The sequence below is a fragment of the Rhinatrema bivittatum genome, chromosome 15 (genome assembly GCF_901001135.1).
Source record: "Rhinatrema bivittatum chromosome 15, aRhiBiv1.1, whole genome shotgun sequence".
Classification (NCBI taxonomy): Eukaryota; Metazoa; Chordata; class Amphibia; order Gymnophiona; family Rhinatrematidae; genus Rhinatrema; species Rhinatrema bivittatum.
In genome coordinates this window covers 51,169,242-51,192,514 of record NC_042629.1, presented here as the reverse complement: position 1 = coordinate 51,192,514, position 23,273 = coordinate 51,169,242, and the positions used below count along the sequence as shown (strand labels likewise).

The following is a 23,273-nucleotide window of genomic DNA, read 5'->3' as shown; positions in this document are numbered from 1 at the left end:
GAAGTGCAGTTCCACCTTCTCTCTTACCCGCCCCTCTCACCGCCGCAGCGTTCCGCTTCAGCATTTCGGCCGGGGGCAGCGGCGGCTTCGACATCGTTGTCCGTCCTCCCCTCCCCCTCAGCATGTCGAACGAGGAGAGCTACCGCGCCATCCAGCGCTACCTGACCAACGAGCGCGAGCCGTACGCACCGGGCACGGAGGGCAACGCCAAGCGCAAGATCCGCAAGGCCGCCGCCTGCTACGTAGTGCGCGCCGGCACCCTCTACTATCAGCGCCGCCTCCGCGACCGCAACCGCTTCGCCGAGCTGGAGGTGGTTCTGCAGGCCGCCCGCCGACGGGGGCTCATCGAGGCGGCGCACGTCGGGCCCGACGGCACCCACCGGACCCGCCTGCAGACCTGGCACGAGCTGTCGCAGAAGTACTGGTGGCGAGGTGGGTGAGGGAGGCCGTTCCCCCCGTCCCCTCTGCTGCTTCCTCTGCTCTTCGTCCGTCTGCGCCCGGAGGGACGGAATGTGACCGGGCACAGAGGGAGGGACACGGACAGGTCCGGCGGCCGGCAGGGGGCGCGTTCAGCCGCCTGTCCGCCTTATCATGTGGTCTGTAACTAATAACTGCAGGGGCTTAAAGCGCTACAAAGGCGTTATAACGTCTCCCCAACCCACCTAATTTGTATTTAGGGACAAAATACGTAAATGCATCCCTCCCACCACAGCTCTGTCTCAGCGTGTCAGGAAAGGCTGCTGCGGGTCTCATCCAACCCGGTTTGTATACTTGGATTTGGACCCCTACAAACCCCTGTCTGCTACTGAAGGAGAAAATCTGAATGAAATAAAGGTTAACAAAAAAAAAAAAAATACATGAGGTGACATCGTTTCATAGGAATAAATATACTTCTTCACTAGCTGTCAAGAGCTAATAGTTTCTCAGGTCAGAATAGAATAAGCAAAAAGTGACATAACCAGATTAAATGAGTGAATCATAAAAAGCTTTCCAGTGATACAAGCCAATGCAATTCTGACACACTAAAAATGGTCTCACTTTTTTAATGCACACACAATCACCTCTCCTGGGTGCTCAATGCAATAGGCAAATGAGCTGCTGTCGCTAAAAACAACACACTAGGGATAAATTGTGTGTCCCTTGCACATCCATGGCATCGTAAACCTAAGAGATGTGGCTGTATGCGGGTTAGGAAAATAGATGCTCAATTTTACGAGTGTCCGTTTTCCTAACTTGATCGCCAAGATATTTTTTTACATTATTCCTTTTTTTATGTTCCTTCAACTTAATATCACCATAATATTAAGCTGGAGGAACTACAAAAAAAAGCAGTATTTTCTTTTCTGTTAACTTTTGGGGTTCTTTGAGACAATGCCAGCTCCCGGGCTGTGTTAATTTCTGAGTAAAAATGTGCATGTCGGGGGCACATTTATTTTTTACATGAGGAGGTAATAGTTAATAACCTCATCAACATGGTATTTACATGTGACGAATGCTATTAGTTATGTGCTGGTTTTGGAAGCACTAATCCTCTTCTTGCATAAGGGGTTATGGAGGTGCATCCAACTGTGGGTTAACCTGTGCACTAGCCTGAGCACATGATATTGCATCGGCTGGATAGTGTGAATAGGACCTGAGGAAGATAATAAGCACTTAAAAGCTAGTCAAGGAATGTGAAGTTATACCAATAAAAAGGTATTGCTTTATTTAGTTTTTATGTTTTTATTTGCTAACCTTTATTTCTGTGCATTCAAATGGTCTAACAAAATCACACTGCTTTATCCAGAGGATAGGAGTGGGGACAATCGGGGCTGGATCATCCTGTCCTGAAAGAAATAGAGCCAGTTGGTAATTTTTCCTTTCCCTGCAGGGTTTTCAATTGGCTCCATTTCTGCTGAACAGGGAGATCCAGGTTAAGCTTTACTCCACTTTCTTCATGGGCCTGTAGTCCTGATTTTCCTAAGAAAAGCCAGACTTCAGTTCCCTATGTGCTAATGGAGTAAAACTTGGCTGAATCAGAGTGTTCTGCAGAAATGGATCCAGTTAGCAACCCTACTTCAATATTTGAATTAATTTGCAGTTCGCTGGGCTCAAATGCCATGAGCTGGGGCAGGCTAAATGGGCCATATGGTCTTCATCCATTGTTATGTTCCATGAAACAAAGGAAAGATAAGATATGTCCTCTTTTTGTGTGTGTACATCATTAAACAGAGGAAAGCAAGGGTTTCATTTTAAAATATTTATTTTTGTAATAATGCAATCAGGAGTTAAGACCACAGCTTGATTTTCTTCAAGTGGGTTGGTGGGACCTTTAGACTAGCAAAAATATGAATGAGTTTCAGTGCTGCTCAGAAAATACAAGTATTGGGCAGCCTATGTCCATCTGCCTCATGCTCAAAACATGGGAAGACATTGCAGAAGGTTTTTGTACAAGCCTCTTAGAGAGCATTAGTAATTTCTTCTTGGTCTAAAGAAAGTTACTATAAGATGATGTCTGACACTGAAAACATGGTTTTGTAGCATTTAGTATAAATTCCCTTTTTTACACGGTGACCCCTTTGACACTCCTTGTGACACTGGGCATGTCACTTCACCATCCATTGCCTTCAGGTACAAAATTAGGGTCAGATTCATTAAGGCTTTTCTCCTATTTTTTGACTGTGGGAAAAACCCTTAGTGAATCAGATACTTAGATTGTGAGACATTTGGGGATAGGGAAATACCTACAGTATCTGAATGTAATCTGCTTTGAAGTGCTGAAAGGCTAACTCCAAAAAATAAGACATCTGGCAGGCCTTTCTAGTTGGTAATGATTCTTCTGTCAGAAATTATTAGCAGTTCATATGACTTTTTAAGTTTTCACTAACAAAATTAATTGGAGCTTAACATCTGTAATAGAAGAATTCCGATTGCTGTATAAAGCTGGGAGTATTGTAATTGATTTTTTTTCCCTCTTCAGGGTTTTGCATAGTAAATGAATGCCTACTTTCAAATAATGCAAGCTAACTTGCTTTTGTTGCTTTTCATTAGGCATTTTAAAGCAAGTGAAAGATTATATTAAGGAGTGTAACAAATGCCAGGTAAAGTTTGATCGCTCTCGCTCTTTGAACGATACTGCTGAAATATTGGAAGAACTAGGAATAGATGCTCAATCTTTAGAAGATAACAATGAGACATGGGAGGAATCCAGCAACTCCTCACCTCTTCTTGCACCAGCACCAAAACCACCTCTCAGGAACCAGCCTGTAGCAAAACATGAAGTCATATATGTAAGTCATATCATGTAATTGGGCTTCACTTAAATCCACATGTACTGTTATAGTCAGATTTGTTAAAATTTTGCCACACTCATGCAGGGGCATGTATGTTTCCACCTAGTAAGGCACTTGCATTTTGTTTTGTGCTTTACCTGGTAAAGGGAGGAGCAAAATAATTCACAAATCAAGTAGGTTGATTTCATTGTCACTCTTGCAGAACATGTTCTTTTGTTCAGAACAAAATCTTTTGATTAACATGGCACAACTGTAGAATTGGTTCTGGCAGAAAATCAAAATGTTTTGATGTTGATAGCCTTTAACGTACCAATATGGAGACTGTACATCTGGATAAAGGGGGGAGTCCATGTGACTTCAAAAGTTCACATACTCCAAGGTGTTTGTGTATTCTTCATCTTGATCAGGCGAATGATATCGTACCCTGCAAAGATTCTGATTAAGATGAAAGTAAGGTAACATTTCATGTTGAGGCTTCTCTTTTTTTTAACCAGGTTGATAGCAAAGGCATTGTGCAGCAGTCTTCCACAAAGCACGGCCAGGCAGTCCTCAACTGTCTGAACCAACAAAGGCTTTCAAATCAGTTCTGTGATGTGACCCTGCTGATAGAAGGCGAAGAATACAAGGCACACAAGGCGGTCCTTGCAGCCAACAGCGAGTATTTCAGGGAGCTCTTCATTGAAAAGGGAGCTGTGTCCAGTCACGAAGCTGTTGTGGATCTTTCAGGTAATTCCACCAGGCAAGAGATTACATCTTGGGAATGAACTGGTAACTGTAGGTCAAAAAGGGTAGAATGGTTTTAACCCCACTACATATAAGAACATAAGAAAATGCCATACTGGGTCAGACCAAGGGTCCATCAAGCCCAGCATCCTGTTTCCAACAGTGGCCAATCCAGGCCATAAGAACCTGGCAAGTACCCAAAAACTAAGTATTCCATGTAACCATATATAGAGATAATTGCTTGCTTCTGTTAGGGAAATGAGAACTGCATCTCTGTATGTGCACTGGGGCTAAAACCCAGCTCAGCCTTTCCTTTTTCACATCCCAGCTAAAGGTGGCACCCCTAGCAGCATAGCGACCCTTAACAGAATCCTGGGGCACAAACTTGGAGGAAAGAGCCACCAGTCATTTTCCATATCACCTAGTATTCCCTGGGGTCTTCATCAAGGCATGAGCCAGACTCAATTCTGCTTAGCGTCAGATTTTACGGAATCCGATCCCAATATAGAATAGGTGCGGTGCAGATGGCAGTCTTAAATTCAAATCATTTTATTGTGATGTTTCAACAGGATGAGTTGTACTCCTGCAAACAGAACTTCCTTATCTCTGACTTTCTCTCCCAGTCTTTTTAGCTTGTATGATTTCTAGTAATTTCCCTACGCTCACTAAATATTTTGTATTATAATTTTAATTCTACAAACATTTTAGCTGATCACGATGTACTAGTAATAAACAATGCCTGGATATAATTAATAAGTTTTCCTCTTAAGCATATGGGGAGAAATCCTTTAATGAACCAAGTTATTCTTTTCTTTAAGCAGATTTTCACTGCCAACATTATAATGCATCTAAACCTTTTTGTTGCTGTTCAAAAATGTGAAAAGTGCCATTCATTTTACTGTTGGGTATCTGTCATAGGCCATAATGCTGAACAGCATGAAACATGCTTTAATAAAGCAGAGTTGCTTACCTGTAACAGGTGTTCTCGCAGGACAGCAGGATGTTAGTCCTCACATATGGGTGACATCAGCAGGATGGGGCACAATCACTGAACACTTTTGTCAAAGTTTCTAGAACTTTGACTGGCACCACTGAGCAGGCCCAGTATGGTACCAACCCTGCATCCAGCAGGGGTCCCCCTTCAGTCTCTTTTTTTCCGTGCAGCTCTTGCCATGTGGAGTTAGGAGTTCTTCCACGGTTTCCTGACAGGAAAATATTCTTCAGGAAAAAGTTTCAAGTTTTTCAAAAATTATCACCCCGGCTGGGGTCCCCCTTGTATACTGTTGATACCTGTGCCCGGAGGGCGATGGCGATGGGTTTTCGTAGGTGCCCGGACTGTCCAAGGACAATGTCCATCACCGACCCTCACCGGGTTTGTGTGTTGTGCTTGAACCCTACCCATGATGTAGATTCATGCACAACCTGGCCCAAATGACCCCTAAAGGGCGTCGGGCTCGTTTGGAAAAGATGGCTTTATTGTTCCATTCCAAATAAGTTTCTTCATCAAAAGCTTTGAAGTCATCGACACCGCCACCAGCCAAGTCCCATCACTGGTTGGATACCGATGACTCTCGACCCGCATCGAGGACTTCGGCTTCTTCGGCGCCGGACACCAGTAAGGGCGATCATAGGGAAAAGCATCGGCATCGCAAACCCTTGCCATCTGATCCCAGCACACTGGTAGCCTCCACTTCCAAGGAGCCACCGAGGAAGAAGGCCTGTGCCTAGGAGCCCCAAACCACCTCAGTGCCGGGTTCACTGAGGCGTCCCTCGCCTTCGGGGGGAGGCACCGACCGATGCTCCATCATCCTGATGTCACCCATATGTGAGGACTACCATTCTGCTTGTCCTGTGAGAAACCCCTTGATGTTTTAGCACAGTGAAGGTTAGAATAAACAGATGTTTCAAAATGTAAAGGAAAATTGGTTCTTACCTGCTAGTTTTTGTTCCTCTGGATCTAAAGAAGAAGGGTCCGGGTCCGTGTCCCCCTGCGTCTGATCCCTTCCCCTGCCATCAGCAGAGTCTTGTTCCATGGGAAACAGTGTGGGAGGGTAGTCCTGAGGCTCTGAAATAGCAGCCTGGCTTCCGGCTCCGCTGCCCTCCTCCCCGGGGCCTCCAGAGCTGGCCAAGCTGACCTCATGCTCCTGCCACCCCCTGGAAGTCCTGCAGAGGTCCAGACACATTCGTGGTAAACGCAGCCAAATCGAAGACCACTCGACGAGAACCGCAGCCGCGACAAACTTTGCCGCGATGGGCAGGTGACATGCCAGCGTGATCGGGCCTAAAAATCGCCCCTGCTGACGAGAAGAATGGCACTGTCTAGTGCTGAAAACAGCCCCTGGGCCCGACTGAGGAACAAATTTGGGCTCCCCTGCACCCTTACCTGCCTCCCGGCAGAGAACTCCAGCTGCTCACATTGCCTCAGCCCTGCTCCTGTCTTTTTTTTTTTTTTTTTTCCAAATAAACTTAAAACAGGGCCAGGGAAAGGAAAAAAATGTAAATACTTCCCTGCTTCTGAAGGAGACCGAGCGCTGAGGGTGCGAGGGAACCAGGACCCCTGGCTTTCACACCCCTCCACCTCCCCAACGATGAAGGCTGAGTCAAACCAGGGATCTCTAACCGCCTGCTTGCCCTGCTGTACCCGAGGGATGACATCTCAAGGAGCTGAAATCTCCTTATACATTTTTTTTTAACTCCAGACTACAGGTTTGCACCTCTACCATCTGCTGGAGACACAGAAACACTGAGGGACTGCAGGTGGCACTCGGCTATGAGGCAGCAGTGCCTTAAAGTTTTGTTCTCTGCCTCCATCTGCTGGTAGGAATGAATAAACCTACTTGTCTGGACTGATCCGGGGTACAAATAGGAATTGTCTTGATGCATATTTGACTCTCTAATTGGAACTGGTAGTCATACTATGAGAGGAGTCTGTAAGGTGTATGTGGTCAGAGTAATAAGCTAAAAGGAATACTTGTTAAAATTTTGCTGCCATTGCTTTTCCATTTGTCATTTTATTCAGGTTTCTGTAAGGCCAGTTTCCTTCCATTGCTTGAATTTGCTTACACGTCCGTGTTAACTTTTGACTTTCGTAGCATGGCAGAAGTTGCCATGCTGGCTCGTCATCTCTTTATGTCTGAAGTCTTAGAAATCTGTGAGCACGTGCACAAGCAGATGGAGGCAAAGCGACTAACTGTGTGTCAGAAGAGCAATGTGCGTGTTGTTGAATCTTCACATAATGTTCTAGAGGAGAAAGAGGACAAGACAGGACCTGCCCAGGACAATGGAGAAGCTTCTTTATCAGCTGCAATAAATAGTGAGGTTGAAGCTGCTGCACATGTGGAGACTGGAGGCGAAATGGCAGAACAATCTGATCCAGCCCTGAATGTAACTGCCGACCACTCTTTGTCACCACAGACCGTCAATTCAGAATCAATTGAAACTGAACACTTGCCTGAAGTTCTGCCCAGCTCTGCAGAAGTATGTGCTACTCTGGTGCAAGCAGGGTCTAGGTCTGCTGAAGACATAACTAGTAACGCCCAAAATGAAAATGTGTCCAGTCAGGATGCAACCTCCAAAGCAGCTGAAGATGTTCTGGAAGCAAGCAAGCGAAAGCGGCGCAGAGCAACCAAATCCCAGGATTTGGACGAGGGCCTGGTCCCCAAGACTGTGGTCCCAGAGCCCAGAGACACTCCTGTGAGTGGCATGTACAAAAGCAGGCTTCGACAGCGCACTGTTGTGGAAGGAGGGTACATCCGACTGCACAAGGGCCTGGAGAAAAAGTTACAGAATCGAATGGCAGCTCCCAAATCAGCAGTGCAGCAGGTAGGGCCACGCAAGTTTCCTGTGACTATTGGGTAAAATGATTTAGTGGTTTGTTTTTTTTTTTTGTTTGGTTTGATTTTTTTATTCCTGAATTGAACTTTTCGTACATGATGGTAAACAATTAATTTAGCACATTCTCAGCTACTTTTTCCCTTTGCAGTAACAAAGCTATCTTGCCACCTTTTGGAATGGTCCTCTGCACCTAAATATTTTAATAGTGTGACCTACCCTCTACTTTTCTATTTTGCATAACATCTGCTAACAAATGAAGGCGCTCTAAATTTAGTGATTCGTGATTTATTCAGATATTTTGTTTTCAGAGATTTTTTTTATTTTTGGAGCTAGAAATACTTTGAAAATGGGGTTCAACTTCCAAGAGTCATGTTACAGACTTGTTATGTTACAAGTTTCTTCTGTGTTATTGGATATACCGAACTGTAATCTTTTTTTTTCTATACTGCCCTTAAAATTAGATCGCCATGAAGTTAGTGCAAAGAGGCAAGAAAATGAAGCAGCCAAAAAAGGAGAAGGAAGACGCCGAGGCCCAGCACAAGTGCAACGAGTGTGGCATGCTTTTCCAGAGGCGTTACACGCTCATCATGCACAACCTGAAGCACGAAAAGACAAAAGACTACAAATGTCCGGTAAGTGCAGTCTCACTGGAGAACAGCATTCAGAGTTTGGAGGGTGCCCTGGTACAGTTATGAAGCTGCTAGTTACTGTCTGCTAATCTATAAAGGACCATTGAAAAATTGTGCCCCCTGTCTCCTGCACCTGAAGTTATGTTCTGCAGTTATTTTAATCGCAATTCCTCTCTCCCTCTGGACTTTTGTGACATGCTTATTTTTTTTATTTTATTAATTCTTTTATCTTAACTGCTCTTAGTACATATTTTGCTTCATTTGTATTTTATCTAATTATTATTATCTATTATTATTGCCTTTCATATTTTTATATATTTATACTATTATTGTTCTATTTCTATGTTTTTATTTCTTTTCTTAAATTTTGTAAACCATTGTGATGGTTCCTCCAAACGACAGTATATAAAATCAATCAAGAAATAAATTTACACTTCATTTCCCCCAGTCGTAAGATAAGCAGTCATGGATATCACTATAACCTGTTTATAAAGCAGCAGTTCCCTATAACAGGGCTTCACATTTCTAGGGTGAATTGTTCCTCCATGTGCATTGTACTAAAATATTTCATGTAATCTATTCAGATTTAGCTCTCATCTTTTCATTGTAGGGGAATTATGTGCAGGTGCTGTAGATATTTCCCTGTCCCCAATGCGGCTTGTATTCTAAGTTTGTACCTGAAGGCAATGGAGGGTGAAGTGACTACCCAAGGAGCATCAGTGGGATTTGAACCCTGGTTCTCAGCCCACTGCTCTAACCACTAGGATACTCGGAGTAATAGTACCACATGGGATTGTTTTGTCCATATCATGATCCTCACTGCTTGTGCTTCCTTCTAGAGATTATAGAGCGTAATATGAACAGGCAACGTAACAAGATGCACATGGGAGTTTTTTCACTCAAGCTTGTTGCGCTCAATATAATTGGGATTATTTCTGTATCTTTCTACCAGTTTTCTGGTTCTCTGATTGTATTGCTTGGTACTTGATTATCTTCTCTCCCTCCATAAGCTGTTCAGAATACGGTAGTAGTACTGAACTTCTATTAGCAATGCTGTTTCCCTGTATGTACCCAGATCAGTCCAGACTCCTGGGTTTTGTCTCCCTTCCAGCAGTTGGAGACAGAGAAAGTTTTTTGCAGACACCGCTTGTTAACCCGATGTGCCACCTGCAGCTCCTCAGTATTTCTCTGTCTCCAGCAGATGGAGGTGGTGCAAAACCTGTGGTTCTGTACCCGAGTTTAAAAAAAAAATAAATTTTTTTTTGGACAGTTTTTATTTCCTCCAAGGAGGTTGGCAGGTCCTGGTGGGGCCATCCCTCCTGATAGTAGGATAAGATGAGCAGGGTTTGGGGACCCAAAATTGCGCTCTGTCATGCCGAGGGTGAAAGCTGGTGGTTCAGTTCCCTCCCCTTCAGAAGGATCAATGGAAGCCTCTGCTACCCATCTTTCAGGGAAGTGAGGTTTTTTTTTTCTTTTATTAAAGTTTATAAAGAAAAAGAGAAGAAATGGTGCTTCTTTTTCTTTCGGCTTTCTGTCGCCAGTGGCACCCGGCGGTAAGCCGGTCAAGAGAACTCTGTCTTGCAGCTCTCCCAGACCCAGACCAGACAAGTGGTTATCCCTACCAGCAGATGGCGGCAGAGAACAAAAACTTTTGAGGAACTGCTACATAAGTTTTTCGCACCTGCAGTCCTTTAGTATTTCTCTGTCTCCAGTAGATGATAGAGGTGCAAACCTGCAGTTCTGACTGAAAGGTGAAATTTGGAGACAGTGAAGGGTTATTTTTTGATTTGAGAAGTTGGTGCCGCTCCCCGAGGTGCTAGGTTCCTTTGTGGGCCATCCCTTGGGTTGAGCCGGGCGACTGGTGGGTTGGAAACTCCTGTCTGCTGTAGCCCATTGCTTCCGGAGGTCTTGATAGCCAGGGGACTGGCTCTCTCTTATCTCCGATGTCTCCTGCTGCCGAGGGAAGTACCCTTTTTGTTTTTCGTTTTTTTTTTGTCAATTAAGTTAATAAAAAAAAAAATTAAAATAACTAGAGCGGTTTTTGTTTGTTTTTTTTTTTGTTTGTTTTTTTTTTAGTAGGCTGGGAAATTCAGTCTGCGGCTGGTGACTGGGGTGGCCGGTCAGTGGGAGTTGCCAGGGCCCACAGGACAGAGAGGGCCCTGGCAACAGGACCGAGAGGGCCGTGGTTTCTGGCGTGCCTGCGGGGGATCGTATCCTGGGGATTTCACCCCATTGAGAGCCCGGAGATTCACCTCTCCTCTGTGGTGCAGGTGATTGAGGAGGATCAGGAAGGAGGTGCGGGCTCGGATGGCAGTCTTCTCTCACAGGGTCCTAGAATCTGGAGGAGTTTTCTCCGGAGTTTGTCCTTTCATTGCACAGAGCCTTCCTGGTTCAGAGCGAGGCGGAAAGGTGGCCCGTCCAAGAGATCATGGCTAGCATCGGCGGGTAGTTCGGGAGATCTACTTAAGCGCCTGGGGTTATGGCATGCTAGTGCTGAGGGCGACCCCAGGGATCTGGATGATTCCAATGAGATGTAGGAGGATCCTGCCTCCCCTCAAGGAGCGGATCCGGATGGAGGTCAGAATCCCAATCATGATGCGGGCAAGGATGATCCTGATCCAGATGAGGGGTCCCATGACAGAAGGGGATGAAACTAGGGTGGTCCATCTGTTTAAAAAGGAGGAGCTCCGTCCTCTCATCCCTCAGGTGTTGGAAGATTTGGGGGTTAAGGTGACTCAGGAAGAGTCTGACAGTGAGGGAGTGAATCCGGTTCTGGATGGGCTGTGTGGTCCCCCCAGTGCCTTCCCATTGCCTAAGAAGATTCAGAAGCTGATCAGCCAGGTGTGGGATTTCCTGGAAGCAGGCTTGAAGCTCCATCCTTTGATGGAGAATAACCTGTATCACCTTAAGATCCCTGTTGGAAGCAGCGGTCTCAGCGATGACTAAGAAGACTATGATCCTGGTAGTGGTTTCAGCCACTCTGAAAGATGTTCAAGACCTCAAGCTGGAGCTTCAGCTGAAACGTAGGTTTGAGGTGGCTGCCTTAAGGCTGCGGGCCGCAGTGGAGGCAGTCTGAGGCAGCATGCCTGTTTGTGCTGGGATCAGAAGGCACAAGAGCAGGCTTCTACTGGGGCGTTCAGTCCTGGGCATTCTGCTCGTTTGAAGGCAGGAGTGGCCTATGTGGCAGATGCATATGATTTGATGTGTACATCTGCCAGGAGCATGGTCACAGCGATGGCGGCACGCAGGCTTTTTTTGGTTGTGCAATTGGTCAGCGGACATGTGGTTCAAATCCCAGCTGTGTAATGTGCCTTTTAAAGGAAGGCTTCTCTTTTGGTGAGGATCTGGATCAGCTGATGAAGTCTTTGGGGGAATAAGAAGAGCAATAAGGTACTCTTTCCATCCTGGTCCCATTTTCAGGATTCGCAGAGGTTTCATTCTGGCAAAGGGGCTTGTGGTTCGGGGCCGAAACAGTTGTTGGGGCACCATCAGTCCTTTCGGGGTTCCCGTGGGTCCTCCAGAGCCTGGGCCGGTCAAGGGACCGGAGCAGGAAAGTCCTAGCAATGAAGCCAAGATCGCTTACTCCTCGGTGGAAGTGGTAGGGGGCAGGTTGTCCTGCTTTTAAGAGTAGTGGGCCAATATCGCCTCAGACTGGTGGATTCTGGAGGTGGTAAGAGACTGTTACGCCTTAGAATTTTCACGCCCGGTCAGGGATGAGCGGTGGAGGGGACTCTGCAGAGGTTTCTAAGATTGGACGCAATAGTTCCGTCCCTCCGGACGAGCGAGGTCGGGGGAGGTACTCCATTTATTTCATGGTTCCCAAGGAGGGCACTTTTTGACCCATTCTGGACTTTCAAAAGCTAAACGTAGCCTTGCGGGTTCCATGTTTTCGCATGGAGATATGTAAGGTGATAGCAGTCCGCAGAGGAGAATTCCTGGCGTCTTTGGACCTGACCATGGCTTACCTTCGTATTTCCATTTGAAAGGATCCTCAGAAGTTTCCGCATTTCATGGTGATGGGGCAACACTTCCAGTTTCAAGCCCTTCCTTTCAGGTTGGCTACGGCTTCCTGCACCTTCACGAAAGTGATGGTGGTAGTGGCGGCAGCCTTGAAGCAAGAGGGAATCTTGGTATATCCTCATCTGGATGATTGGCTGATCGAGGAAAAACAGAGGAGGAGTGTGGTCGGTCCGTGCAAAAGGTGATGGATACACTGAGTTTTCTGGGTTGGGTGATCAATGTATGTCTGTGCATGTCTTTGGCTTATTAGGACTTGCAGCTTCAGTCAGACCAGCATCCTTAGACTTGACGCTGAAGACAGTTTTTTCTGGTTGCCATATATTCAGCCAGGCAGATTTCTGAGCTTCAGGCGCTATCTTGTCGGGACGCTTTTTTGCGTATTGCGAATGGCAGGGTGACGTTGCGTACAGTACCTTCCTTTTTGCCTTTCATGTAAATCAGACAGTGAAGCTTCCAGCTTTTCCAGAGTGGTCTAGAGAATCTCCATAGGATAGGGATCTTCATCTCCTGGATGTGCGTCATACTCTATTGTGTTATTTGAAGGTCTCTAATAGCTTTTGCTGGTTAGATCATCTTTTTGTGTTAGGTGGAATAAAGAAAGGGGAGAAAGCTTCTAAGGCTATGATTTCTAGATGGCTGAAGGAGGCCATTTGCTCAGCCGATATTTGTAAGGGTTGCAAGATTCCATCGGGCCTCAAGGCATAGTCGACTAGAGCGCAGGCAGCCTCTTGGGTGGAGTGTCAGTTGGTGTCTCCCCAAGAGATTTGTAGGGCTGCGGTGTGGTCCTTGCTTCATACTTTTACCAAACATTACCGATTGGAAGTTCGAGCGCAAGAAGAGGTGTCTTTTGTTGAAAGTGTGTTAAGAGCAGGTCTTTCGGATTCCTGCCCCCACTGTAGGGGTGTTTTGGTACATCCCACTTGTCTGGACTGATCTGGGTATGAATAGGAAAGGAACATTGGTTCTTATCTGCTAATTTTCGTTCCTTTAATACCACAGATCAGTCTAGAGACCCGTCCTGTTTGCTGCTGAAAGACTGAATTTCTTGGTAATGGTATACTCTGAATATCACAAGTGCTGCAACCTGTTCAAGAGTTCGGAGTTTTTATATTCAGCGGTTGTCAGCCTGTTTCCTATTGTTAAGAAGCATGTGTGTTTCCAACCCTGTGTTTCCGGTTCACCATAGAAAGGGGAAGGCTATCTTCTTTTTGGCTTGGGGACAGATCAATACTGAGGGACTGCAGGTGGCACTTGTGGTTATGTAGCAGTGCCTTCGAGTTTTTATTCTCTGCCTCCAACTGCTGGTAGGAGTTGGTCCTTGTCTGGACTGATCTGTGGTATTATAGGAATGAAAATTAGCAGGTAAGAACCAATTTTCATTTCACCCACCAATAATTAATTTCAGTTCAGAGAAGATAAATGGATAAACTCAGGTTTGTCCCCTTCTAAACATCTTTGTGGGGAGACTTCTTATATAGACTATGTGAAGATGGCACAGAAGGGTGAGAATCAGGTTGCATAGAACTAACTCCAGGACCACCGAAGACCCCATTATAGTGGAAGGGGGGGGGTGGAGCTTGTGGCAGAGTTATGGCATATGCAGAATACTGGTTGGAAAAGGCAGCAAACATGTTAGCTTGGAAACAGGTGGGTGATGAGGCAGGACACCATGCATTTTTACAGTAGTAAGGAATATACTGATTCAGTAAAAGGAAGTAGTATTCTAACTCGTGATCATAGTGATTAACCTTTCTATGCTACAGGTGTCTGATCTGCTGTGCATGTCTTAGGCTTATCAGGACTTTCAGCTTTAGTCTAGCACTTAAATTCTGCTCCATTTAGATCTAGAACTGGCACTTATAATGGGAAGATTGTGCTGTGTCTGGCTTTCCCTTCCAGTTATGTAAGAAAGAGTTCCAGTATGCCACTTCCTTGCGAGCACACCTTGTTCGACATTTTAGAAAAATTGAGACGCCACTGATGCCCCTTCCAGCTGCCACCACAGTGAAGCCGGGGGACCTGCAGGAGGTGAAAGGCCGAACGAAACGCCAGTTTATTTGTGATATTTGTGGAAGTACTCTCCCGAAGCTCTACTCTCTGAGACTTCACTTACTCAAGCACACAGGAGTGAAACCACATGCATGTAAGGTAAAATAGCATTTCCTGTCCTCCTGGCTTACAAAAGTCCAGGTATGCAATTAAAAAAAAACCTTTTTGTGCGCTTCTTGGCTACTGGTTGTCGTTCAGAATTAAATTCTGTTACAATGGAAAATAGTAACGGAATGCATTGAAATGCTTCTTCAGAGATGCATAGTGCTAATGTGTAAAGCACTATACATTATTTCAAGGGGAACATAGCTTTAAAATAATGTTCCCTATCATTCAGAAGCATTGCACACTATCTGTTTTGCCTCTGCCACTTCTTTGCTGTGCCAGTCAGAGCTCATACATCGAACCAGTGGCGTAGCCACGGGTGGGCCTGGGTGGGCAGGTGCCCACCCAACTTAGACCCAGGCCCACCCAACTGGCACCGGAACTGCAAGGCTGTCGCGGGATCCCATCCCCGCGACAGCGAACAAGAGAACCCACGCCTCGCGCGCCATCACGGCACACATGGGGAAGCACTGCTGCGGCCGTATGGCCAACCGGTCTTCCTGTTGGGGGGGGGGGGGAGCGGAAGCGCCGCGCGCAGCTTCCGCTTCCTCCCCCCAATGCAGGAAGATCAGCTGGCCTCTCCTGCTGCCACCGGCCTCCTGCTATCTTCGGGCGTCGGGCCCGCCGATCTTCCTGTTTGGGGGTGGGGGAGCGGAAGCGCCGCGGGCAGCTTCCGCTTCCTCCCCCCAAAGCAGGAAGATCAGCTGCCTCTCCTGCTGCCACCCGTTCTCCTGCTATCTTCGGGCCCGCCGAACTTCCTGTTTGGGGGTGGGGAGCGGAAGCGCCGCGGGCAGCTTCCGCTTCCTCCCCCCAATGCAGGAAGATCAGCTGGCCTCTCCTGCTGCCACCCGTTCTGCTATCTTCGGACCAAACGGCCTGCCGAACTTCCTGTTTGGGGGAGCGGAAGCGCCGCGCACAGCTTCTGCTTTCTCCCCCAAAGCAGGAAGATCAGCTGCCTTTCCTGCTGCCACCGGCCTCCTGCTATCTTCGGGCGTCGGGCCGTATGGTCCGCCGATCTTCCTGCTTTGGGGGGAGGGGGGGAGGGAGGAAGCAGACGTTGTGCGCTGCGCTTCCGCTCCCCCCCCCCCCCGACAGGAAGTTCGGACGCCCGAAGATAGCAGGAGTCCGGTGGCAGCAGGAGAGGCAGCTGATCTTCCTGCTCTGGGGGAGAAAGCGGAAGCTGTGCACGTGCTTGAATGTGTATGTGTGGATGAGAATGGGAGTGTGTGTGGGTGAAAACTGGAGCCTGGGTGTGTATGTGGGTGAGAATGGAAGCTTGAATATGTGGGTGAATGGGAGCTCGAATGTGTGTATGTGTGGGTGAGAATGGGAGCTTGAATGTGTGTATATATGGGTGAGAATGAGAGCCTGGGTTTGTGTGGGTGGGTGAGAATGGAAGCTTGAATATGTGGATAAGAATGGGTGCTTGAATGTGTGTATGTGTGGGTGAGAATAGTACCTTAAATGTGTATATGTATGGATGAGAATGGGAGCTTGAATATGTGTGGGTGAGACTGGGAGCATGGGTTTGTGGGTGAGAATGGGAGTCTGGGTTTATGTGTGTGGGTGAGAATGGGTGCCTGGATGTGCGTCTGTGTGTGCATAAGAATATAAGCCTGGGGAGGGGTGAGAAAGTGAGAACTTGAATGTGAGCTTGGGGGGGGGGGGGGGGGAGAGCATATGAGAGTGAGAGCTTGAGTGTGTGAGAGGGAGTCTGTGAGAGAAAGCGTGTATGTGTGTGTGTGTGTGTGTGTGTGTGTGTGTGTGTGTGGAAGGGAAGAAGACAGTAATAGAAGAAAGACACTGAAAAGGAATTAGGAAATGAGCTATAAGGGAAAAATGGGAAAAAGAGACCAGGACCAACTGATTAGAAAAATACAAAGATCAGACAACAAAGGTAAAAATATATATCTATATTTTGAGATGTTAGCAATTTAAATATAAGCAACACAACCGCTCTCTCAAAATTTATGGATAGGTAGGAGCCGTGTATAAAATCGTAATAATAAGAAGGCTAAAGTACCACAAATCACCGTGTATTATGTTTGTATCATTAAGTAAACCTCATACTTAGGCGTAGATGTGAATGCTATGCTGCATAATTTGGCATTATTTATCAGTAAAAAAACAACTAGTAGACCTGCATGCCTACAGCCCACCCATGTTAACCTTGTGCCCACCCAAAAAATCAATTCTGGCTACGCCACTGCATCGAACGCTTCATCAACTGGTACTAGAAGGGAGCTGTTGAGTAGGCAGGAGCCTGGCATGCTGCCCTGGTCTCAAATCACAATGGAAAAGCTCTTTAAGAGTGGTGTATTCTGTAATGTTGTATTTTATTGATAGACAAGCCGTTAAGCCCGTTAAAACGGGCTACATCCCTCTGTCTCTCACCTCCCCCTCATTCTCTCTCCCCTACCTCCCTCCCACCCACTCACTCCTCCCCAGCCTCCCTCTCCTCTCACTCAGTCCCTCCCTCCCACTCAGTCTCACTCACTCCCTCCCCCTCTCTCCCTCTCACTCACACTCAGTCCCACTCACTCTCCCTCAGTCCCACTCACTCTCCCTCAGTCCCACTCCCTCCCTCCCTCTCCCTCAGTCCCACTCACTCCCCCTCAGTCCCACTCCCTCCCTCCCTCTCCCTCAGTCCCGCTCACTCCCCCTCACTCCCTCCCCCTCACTCAATCCCTCCCTCTCACTCAGTCACTCCCTCCCACTCTCTCTCTTCGTCCCTCCCACTTAGTCCGTCCGTCCCTCCCTCCCTCCCTCTCTCTCTCTCCTCCCTCCCTCGCTACTGGCCGCTGCCGCTACCGCCCGCTGCCGCCGCCCGCTACCGCCGCCACTGCCGCCCGCTACCGCCGCCGCCGCCCGCCCCCGCTGCCGCTACCGCCGCCGCCCGCTACCGCCACCGCCCACCACCGCTGCCGCTACCGCCGCCGCTACCGCTGCCGCCATGTTTTTTGGGTTTTTTTGACGCTGCCTAAGACTGACGTGCTCGCCCGCACATGCGCAGTAGAGCTGCTCTCTACTGCGCATTTGCGGCACGTCGGTCAAGCGTCGTTTATCTAGTTAGATGTTGCTGAAAGCATTGCAGCACTGCCAATTTTTTTTTTAAATAACTTTTTTTTTTTTTTAAAGTTACTTTTTTGTGGCAATCTCCCTTTTCTTTTTACAGATTTGTAGAAAAACATTTACCCACACCCATGGTTTAAAAATGCACATGGTTCTTCATGAGGCACAGAAGCAGTTCAAATGTCATTTGTGTGAAAAATCTTTTGTAACAAAGAGAAGTCTTCAGGAACACCTCAGCATTCACACAGGTAACTGGAAGAAGCTGGTTACATGGCTCTAAACAGCCAATATAGCTTATGCTTCCCCAGGGCCAACACTATAGACTTTTCCCACGGGGGGGGGGGGGCCTCATCCAGAATTTAGGTGTAGCTGAAGTGCACAGCACTAGAAGTGTTATCTCCTCCTCATGGTCCTCATGAATTTGTTTCCCAGGAGAATCCAAGTACCTGTGCTCAATCTGTGGAAGTTCCTTCCATAGAGCCTCCGGCCTCAGCAAGCACTTAAAGAAACATAGACCAAAACCTGAAGTTCGAGGATATCAGTGTAGCCAGTAAGTCTCTGACATCCAGTATCTACATTTTTTGTGAGAGTATTTTGTTTCTGCATGTTATGTTCTGCTCACCTGTTGGAACACTTTAGCCCTGAAATGGACTTCCATAAAATTAATACAGTATCTGCTGCGTGTACCAGCTGATGACATCTTGTGCTGATCAGATGTTCTCGTTATAACAAATAGACTGGGAACCAGCCATTATATTTGTGGCAAGAAGGCTCCTTATACCAGTTTCACTGCTGTAGCAAATAACTTGTATATTTTTACTCAGAGGAACATGACTGGAGGTGATGGAAACACAAACAGTAACTAAATATAAGAGGATAAGCAGAGAGGGAAAGCAAGAGCAACAGCGGGCTGGAGCATTGTACCAAGAATTAAATTTTAAGCAGCTGAAATGAGCCGAGCCTTTGTGCCTTTATCGGCTGTCATATTAAGTGTTTTCTGTGATCGCCATTTGTTATAACCAAGCCATGTTATAAAAAAAGAAGTGGCTCTCCAGAACCACTGTATTAACCAGAAACCATCTCAAAGAGCTGCATGTCCAATACATTGCTTTTGCCCAAATCTGCAAAGAACGACGAGATGGTTGATTAACTGTTTTGAAGGGATGGTCTAAGCTCTTTCTGCATGCATTCTGAGCGCCTTTACTTCCCATGGCAGGTGCGAGAAGAGTTTCTATGAAGCTCGGGACCTCCGGCAGCACATGAACAAGCACTTGGGCGTAAAGCCGTTCCAGTGCCAGTATTGTGGGAAATGCTACAGCTGGAAGAAGGACTGGTACTCCCACGTGAAGTCCCACTCAGTCACAGAGCCATACAAGTGCGTATATAGGGATTTATAGCCACCAATTTCTGGAGAGGAAGGATTCTTGGAAGGGTTGTTTTTTATAGGAGCCACATTACTAGATGATTAGGCAGCGTCTACATGCCATAGTAAATAATCTAGGCTGCTGCTTGATTTTAGATCGCTGACTTTGTGGCCCATAAGACCAAGCAGGATACTAAACTTATGAAAATGACACAGGGCACAAGAGGATTGGGATGTAAAGAGAGCCAGACTTATTTTGGGTTTTCTAATTAGGTTTTGAATTAAATGGCAACTGAAAATTATGCAAACTGTATGAACAGGTAAACTTGGGCCTCAAGTAGAGGTAGGTGAGAAGGGAGATGCCCAGGGTATAAAGCTCTTTTGGGGGATGGGGAAAGGAACAGAAAAATTACTGAAATGCACATGTGAGTTGACAGCAGATTAGTAGCCAGGAAAGGTGCAGCTTTTCTTCTGTCGTCCACATTTGGAGGGGAAGAGAGGAGAGGGGATCAGACTGAGAGCAGGGGCATTTGCAAATATGCTTGCCTGCCTGGGGTGCTAAAATGCCTCATTATACTTCTGGCCTCAAGAATGGCTGGAAAACATAAATGGTATCACCATCCTGTCATCTTGTCTTTGACCCAAGCAAAGATGTTTAAAACAATTTCCAGGATTTGACGACAAAATAGTTGAGTTGTTTAGACTATATAATGGAATGGAAGTCTTTTCTGATTAGTTAGCATGATAAAGCCTGCCAGAAATATTTTGTAATCAAGGAAATACCTTTTTTTTTTCTGGTGTTCTTCTAATGCAGGGCCTAAACTGTTAGTGGGTGCAGGATGGTGCACTGGCAGGTACTGTTAATATAGTTGTTATGCTGCAGGTGTACTGTATGTGGGAAAGAATTCTTCGAGAAGGCCTTGTTCAGAAGGCACGTGAAGAAAGCCACGCATGGGAAGAAAGGGAGAGCAAAGCAAAACCTGGAACGTGTTTGTGAGCACTGTGGGAGAAAGTTCACCCAGCTTCGGGAGTACAGGAGGCACATGAATAATCATGAAGGTACAGCACCTAGAGCTGGCTCAAGTTACTGCCGGCTCCTTGACACAAGATGACTACGTTTAAAACCTGTACACTGTACATAATCTTATTTTTGTGTTTAGCAAGCTGCATGAGTCACTTACAATATTTTCGTCCAGCCAGCCAAGCAAAGAATCGTGCTTGGTGGTGTAGATTCTGCTAAATCAATTACATGCATGTTTTTCCAGTGCTTCAAGGGTGCACTTGCTAAAAATCCCCTATTTTTCTTTACACAGGAGTTAAGCCTTTTGAGTGTTTGACTTGTGGCGTGTCCTGGGCTGATGCACGTTCTCTGAAACGCCATGTAAGGACACACACCGGAGAACGGCCCTACGTCTGTCCAGTGTGCAATGAAGCCTACATCGATGCCCGCACGCTACGCAAACACATGACCAGGAACCATGGCGATTATGTTCCTTGCAAAATTATGCTAGAAAAGGACACACTCCAGTTCCATAATCAGGGGACCCAGGTAGAGCATGCGGTCAGCATTCTAGCAGCAGAAATACAAGAACAAGAAGCAGAGATAGTGGGGGAAGAGATTGAAACTGTAGTGGTGACGGGCGAAACACTGGAAGCCATTGAAGCTGTTTCTACTGAAGAGAGTCCATCCATCTCTACTCTTTCTGACCAAAGCATCATGCAAGTGGTTAACTATGTGCTGGCCCAGCATCAAGGACAGAAATTGTCAGAGGGGGCAGAGACTATTGAGACAGTGGAAGTGGAGGTGACCCAAGTTTCGGGGACAGACTGAAGAGGAATCGTGTACTATATCCCTTAATGTGCAAAAAATAACTTGAATCATAAACTTTAATTTTGCTGATTGGGCCTGGTTTACAGTAACATTATTTCCATTAAAAGCATGTGCTAGATGCTCAGATGTTTCCATATGTGTTGATCTTTGTCACCATAACATTATAGCACTACATAGAACCATGCACCTTTTAACTGGAGAAACATTTGTAAGGAGTTAAAGGAAATAGGTCTGTAACAATGCACTTAACATAACTCTTTCTTTTCACGTTCCTGACTCTGCGCACCATTTTCTGCTCTTTGTGTGCTTGGGGCGGGAGGGGTTACAAATGTTCTCTTTTATAAAGGTTTATAGTGCTACTTCCTTCTCTTATACCCAGAGCTGTGAATTACAGAAACGGTGGAGTCTTGCTATTATTTCTAAGTACTGTTCTACAAAGATGATGATATAGTGGGAAGCATCCGTTCTGATATGAAATCAATTCCATATTGACCAAAAGATTTTTTTTTTCCCCTGTAATGGTCCAGAGACCAGATATGCCCACTTTAAGGGAAAAGGCTGAAAATGTAAATGCAGTGCAATTATCATGCTGTTCTTTAAGTAGATAATGAAATGAAACATGGGCAAGGCTGTACAGCTAATTTAGTAGTATGCTTTTGATTTAAAGTTGGTAAGTGTGAGAAAATATTATGCCTTTTGCTAAGAGAATCTATCTTGCAGTTCTGGAAGGACAAAACCAGAAAAAAATTGTGTAATCCTGTTAGTCCCTATTAAATCAGGGTGTTAGGCTATCCCCTACATTAGGGTTCATTTATTTACTGCTAACCTTGTGGAAGATTATGCTAAAACAAGTGTTTACACCCCCCCCCCCCCCCAGCAGACACTAGATAAGTAAAGTTTTTTAAAGAAACATACTTCTGGATTTTTTGTTCTCTCCAGCTGCAGATATATATATATATATTTATAACAGGCCTGTCCAAGTAAGCCAGTGTCTCCAGGTTGGTTGCTTACCTAACTAGGAGACTTTTCAAGTGGCTGATTTAGCCCTAATAAAACTGGAAGGTTGGATTCTCACAAGTTGTGACTCAGTGCATCCTGTAGATGGGAATTGTAGCTCTCATTCGGAAGTGGGGTCCCAGGCAATTAAAGCTCTAGGCTGATGTAATGCTATTTGCATTTTCTGAAGCAAGTGAAATCATCATGGGCTTAATTTTCAACAACCAGTAAAATTGTGCAACTAAATACTGTATTCTTTCTAAAAGCACCTGAGCAAACCATTGGTCAGCTCTTGCATTCTTAGATCCTGAAGTGTGCCTATGTTTTAGTTGTTGTGTGCGGGCATCTTTGTCATAAAAGTGAGAGAGAATGATCTGTGTTTATTGGGAGAGTTATGCTGCCCTGCAAACATTAAACTATTGGCCTGATAAGTAGAACTCTTAATATAGTGGTGACTTACCCAAGGAAATCTCAGTTCCCTACTAGATGTAATACTTTCCAGAAGAGTTTTGGAAAGGTGCTCAGGTGGGATTCTAGCCCTTCTCGTCACCAGATTTAAATCTTCAATGCTGCTGCTTCCTTATTGCACATCTGTATGTACTAGAAAAGTCAAGGTTGATCCGACTGTGCCCAGCTCACTGCTCCCTATTAAGCTGTTTCTCATTAAACCCTGTCATGTGAACCTACTTCAGCACATAGGTTTAATAAATGCATGGTGGACCACAGCACCATACCAGAGAACAGTGGGTTATGGAAGAGAGTAAGAACAAACAGCATGTGTATTGTAAAGTTGTAAAATAGTATGACTCTACTAAAGAGTCAGACTAGAACACTGATGTTTTATCACATACGTCAGTTCGTTATGAGGATGGAAGCTTTAAGAATCCACCGGATGATGTATGTGCTCATTTTAAGAATTCCACTATATTATTAAAACACATTTTCTATGGCTGCTTTCCAATGTCCCCTTTCTTTCATGTTTTCTATCCAGCAAAAATCCAGTTCTACAGTCTCTGTAAGAAATACAACACGTCCTGTCCATCATAATTGCACCCTAACCTAGTAAGGTAGAAGTAGCTTCAATACCAATGTTGATTCTTTATTCCATGTGTTATCCAGCCCAAAGCCATGGTTCTTGCACGGACTCTCTTGCCCAAGATCCTGCTTTTGTTATGCATGAAGAAGTGAGTTCTCTGTATGTTCTCAGATCAGTCCAGATTCATGTTTTGCCTCCCTGCAAGCAGACAGAGACAATGAAAAAAGAATATTTAAAGAGAAGAGTGTTTTAATTGTGTTTCCAGCTCTTCCATGAGCAAGGACCCTGCCCAATCAGGGAGCTGCTCTTGTGTAGGTTCTTTGATCTGAGTTCAGCTACTTTG

At 45.9% G+C, this 23,273-nt stretch overlaps 1 protein-coding gene across 1 annotated transcript; it reads left to right on the top strand.

Annotated features, from left to right (window-relative positions):
- Positions 1–103: 103 nt before the first annotated feature.
- Positions 104–22,255, top strand: ZBTB11 (zinc finger and BTB domain containing 11). Its single transcript, XM_029578797.1, has 11 exons — positions 104–432; positions 3,031–3,269; positions 3,767–3,998; positions 7,015–7,817; positions 8,291–8,461; positions 14,378–14,626; positions 17,808–17,952; positions 18,137–18,254; positions 18,921–19,079; positions 19,951–20,126; positions 20,381–22,255. Exons 1-11 carry the CDS (start codon positions 123–125, stop codon positions 20,896–20,898), a joined length of 3,120 nt encoding a protein of 1,039 aa, XP_029434657.1. The 5' UTR covers positions 104–122; the 3' UTR covers positions 20,899–22,255.
- The last annotated feature ends 1,018 nt before the right edge of the window (positions 22,256–23,273 follow it).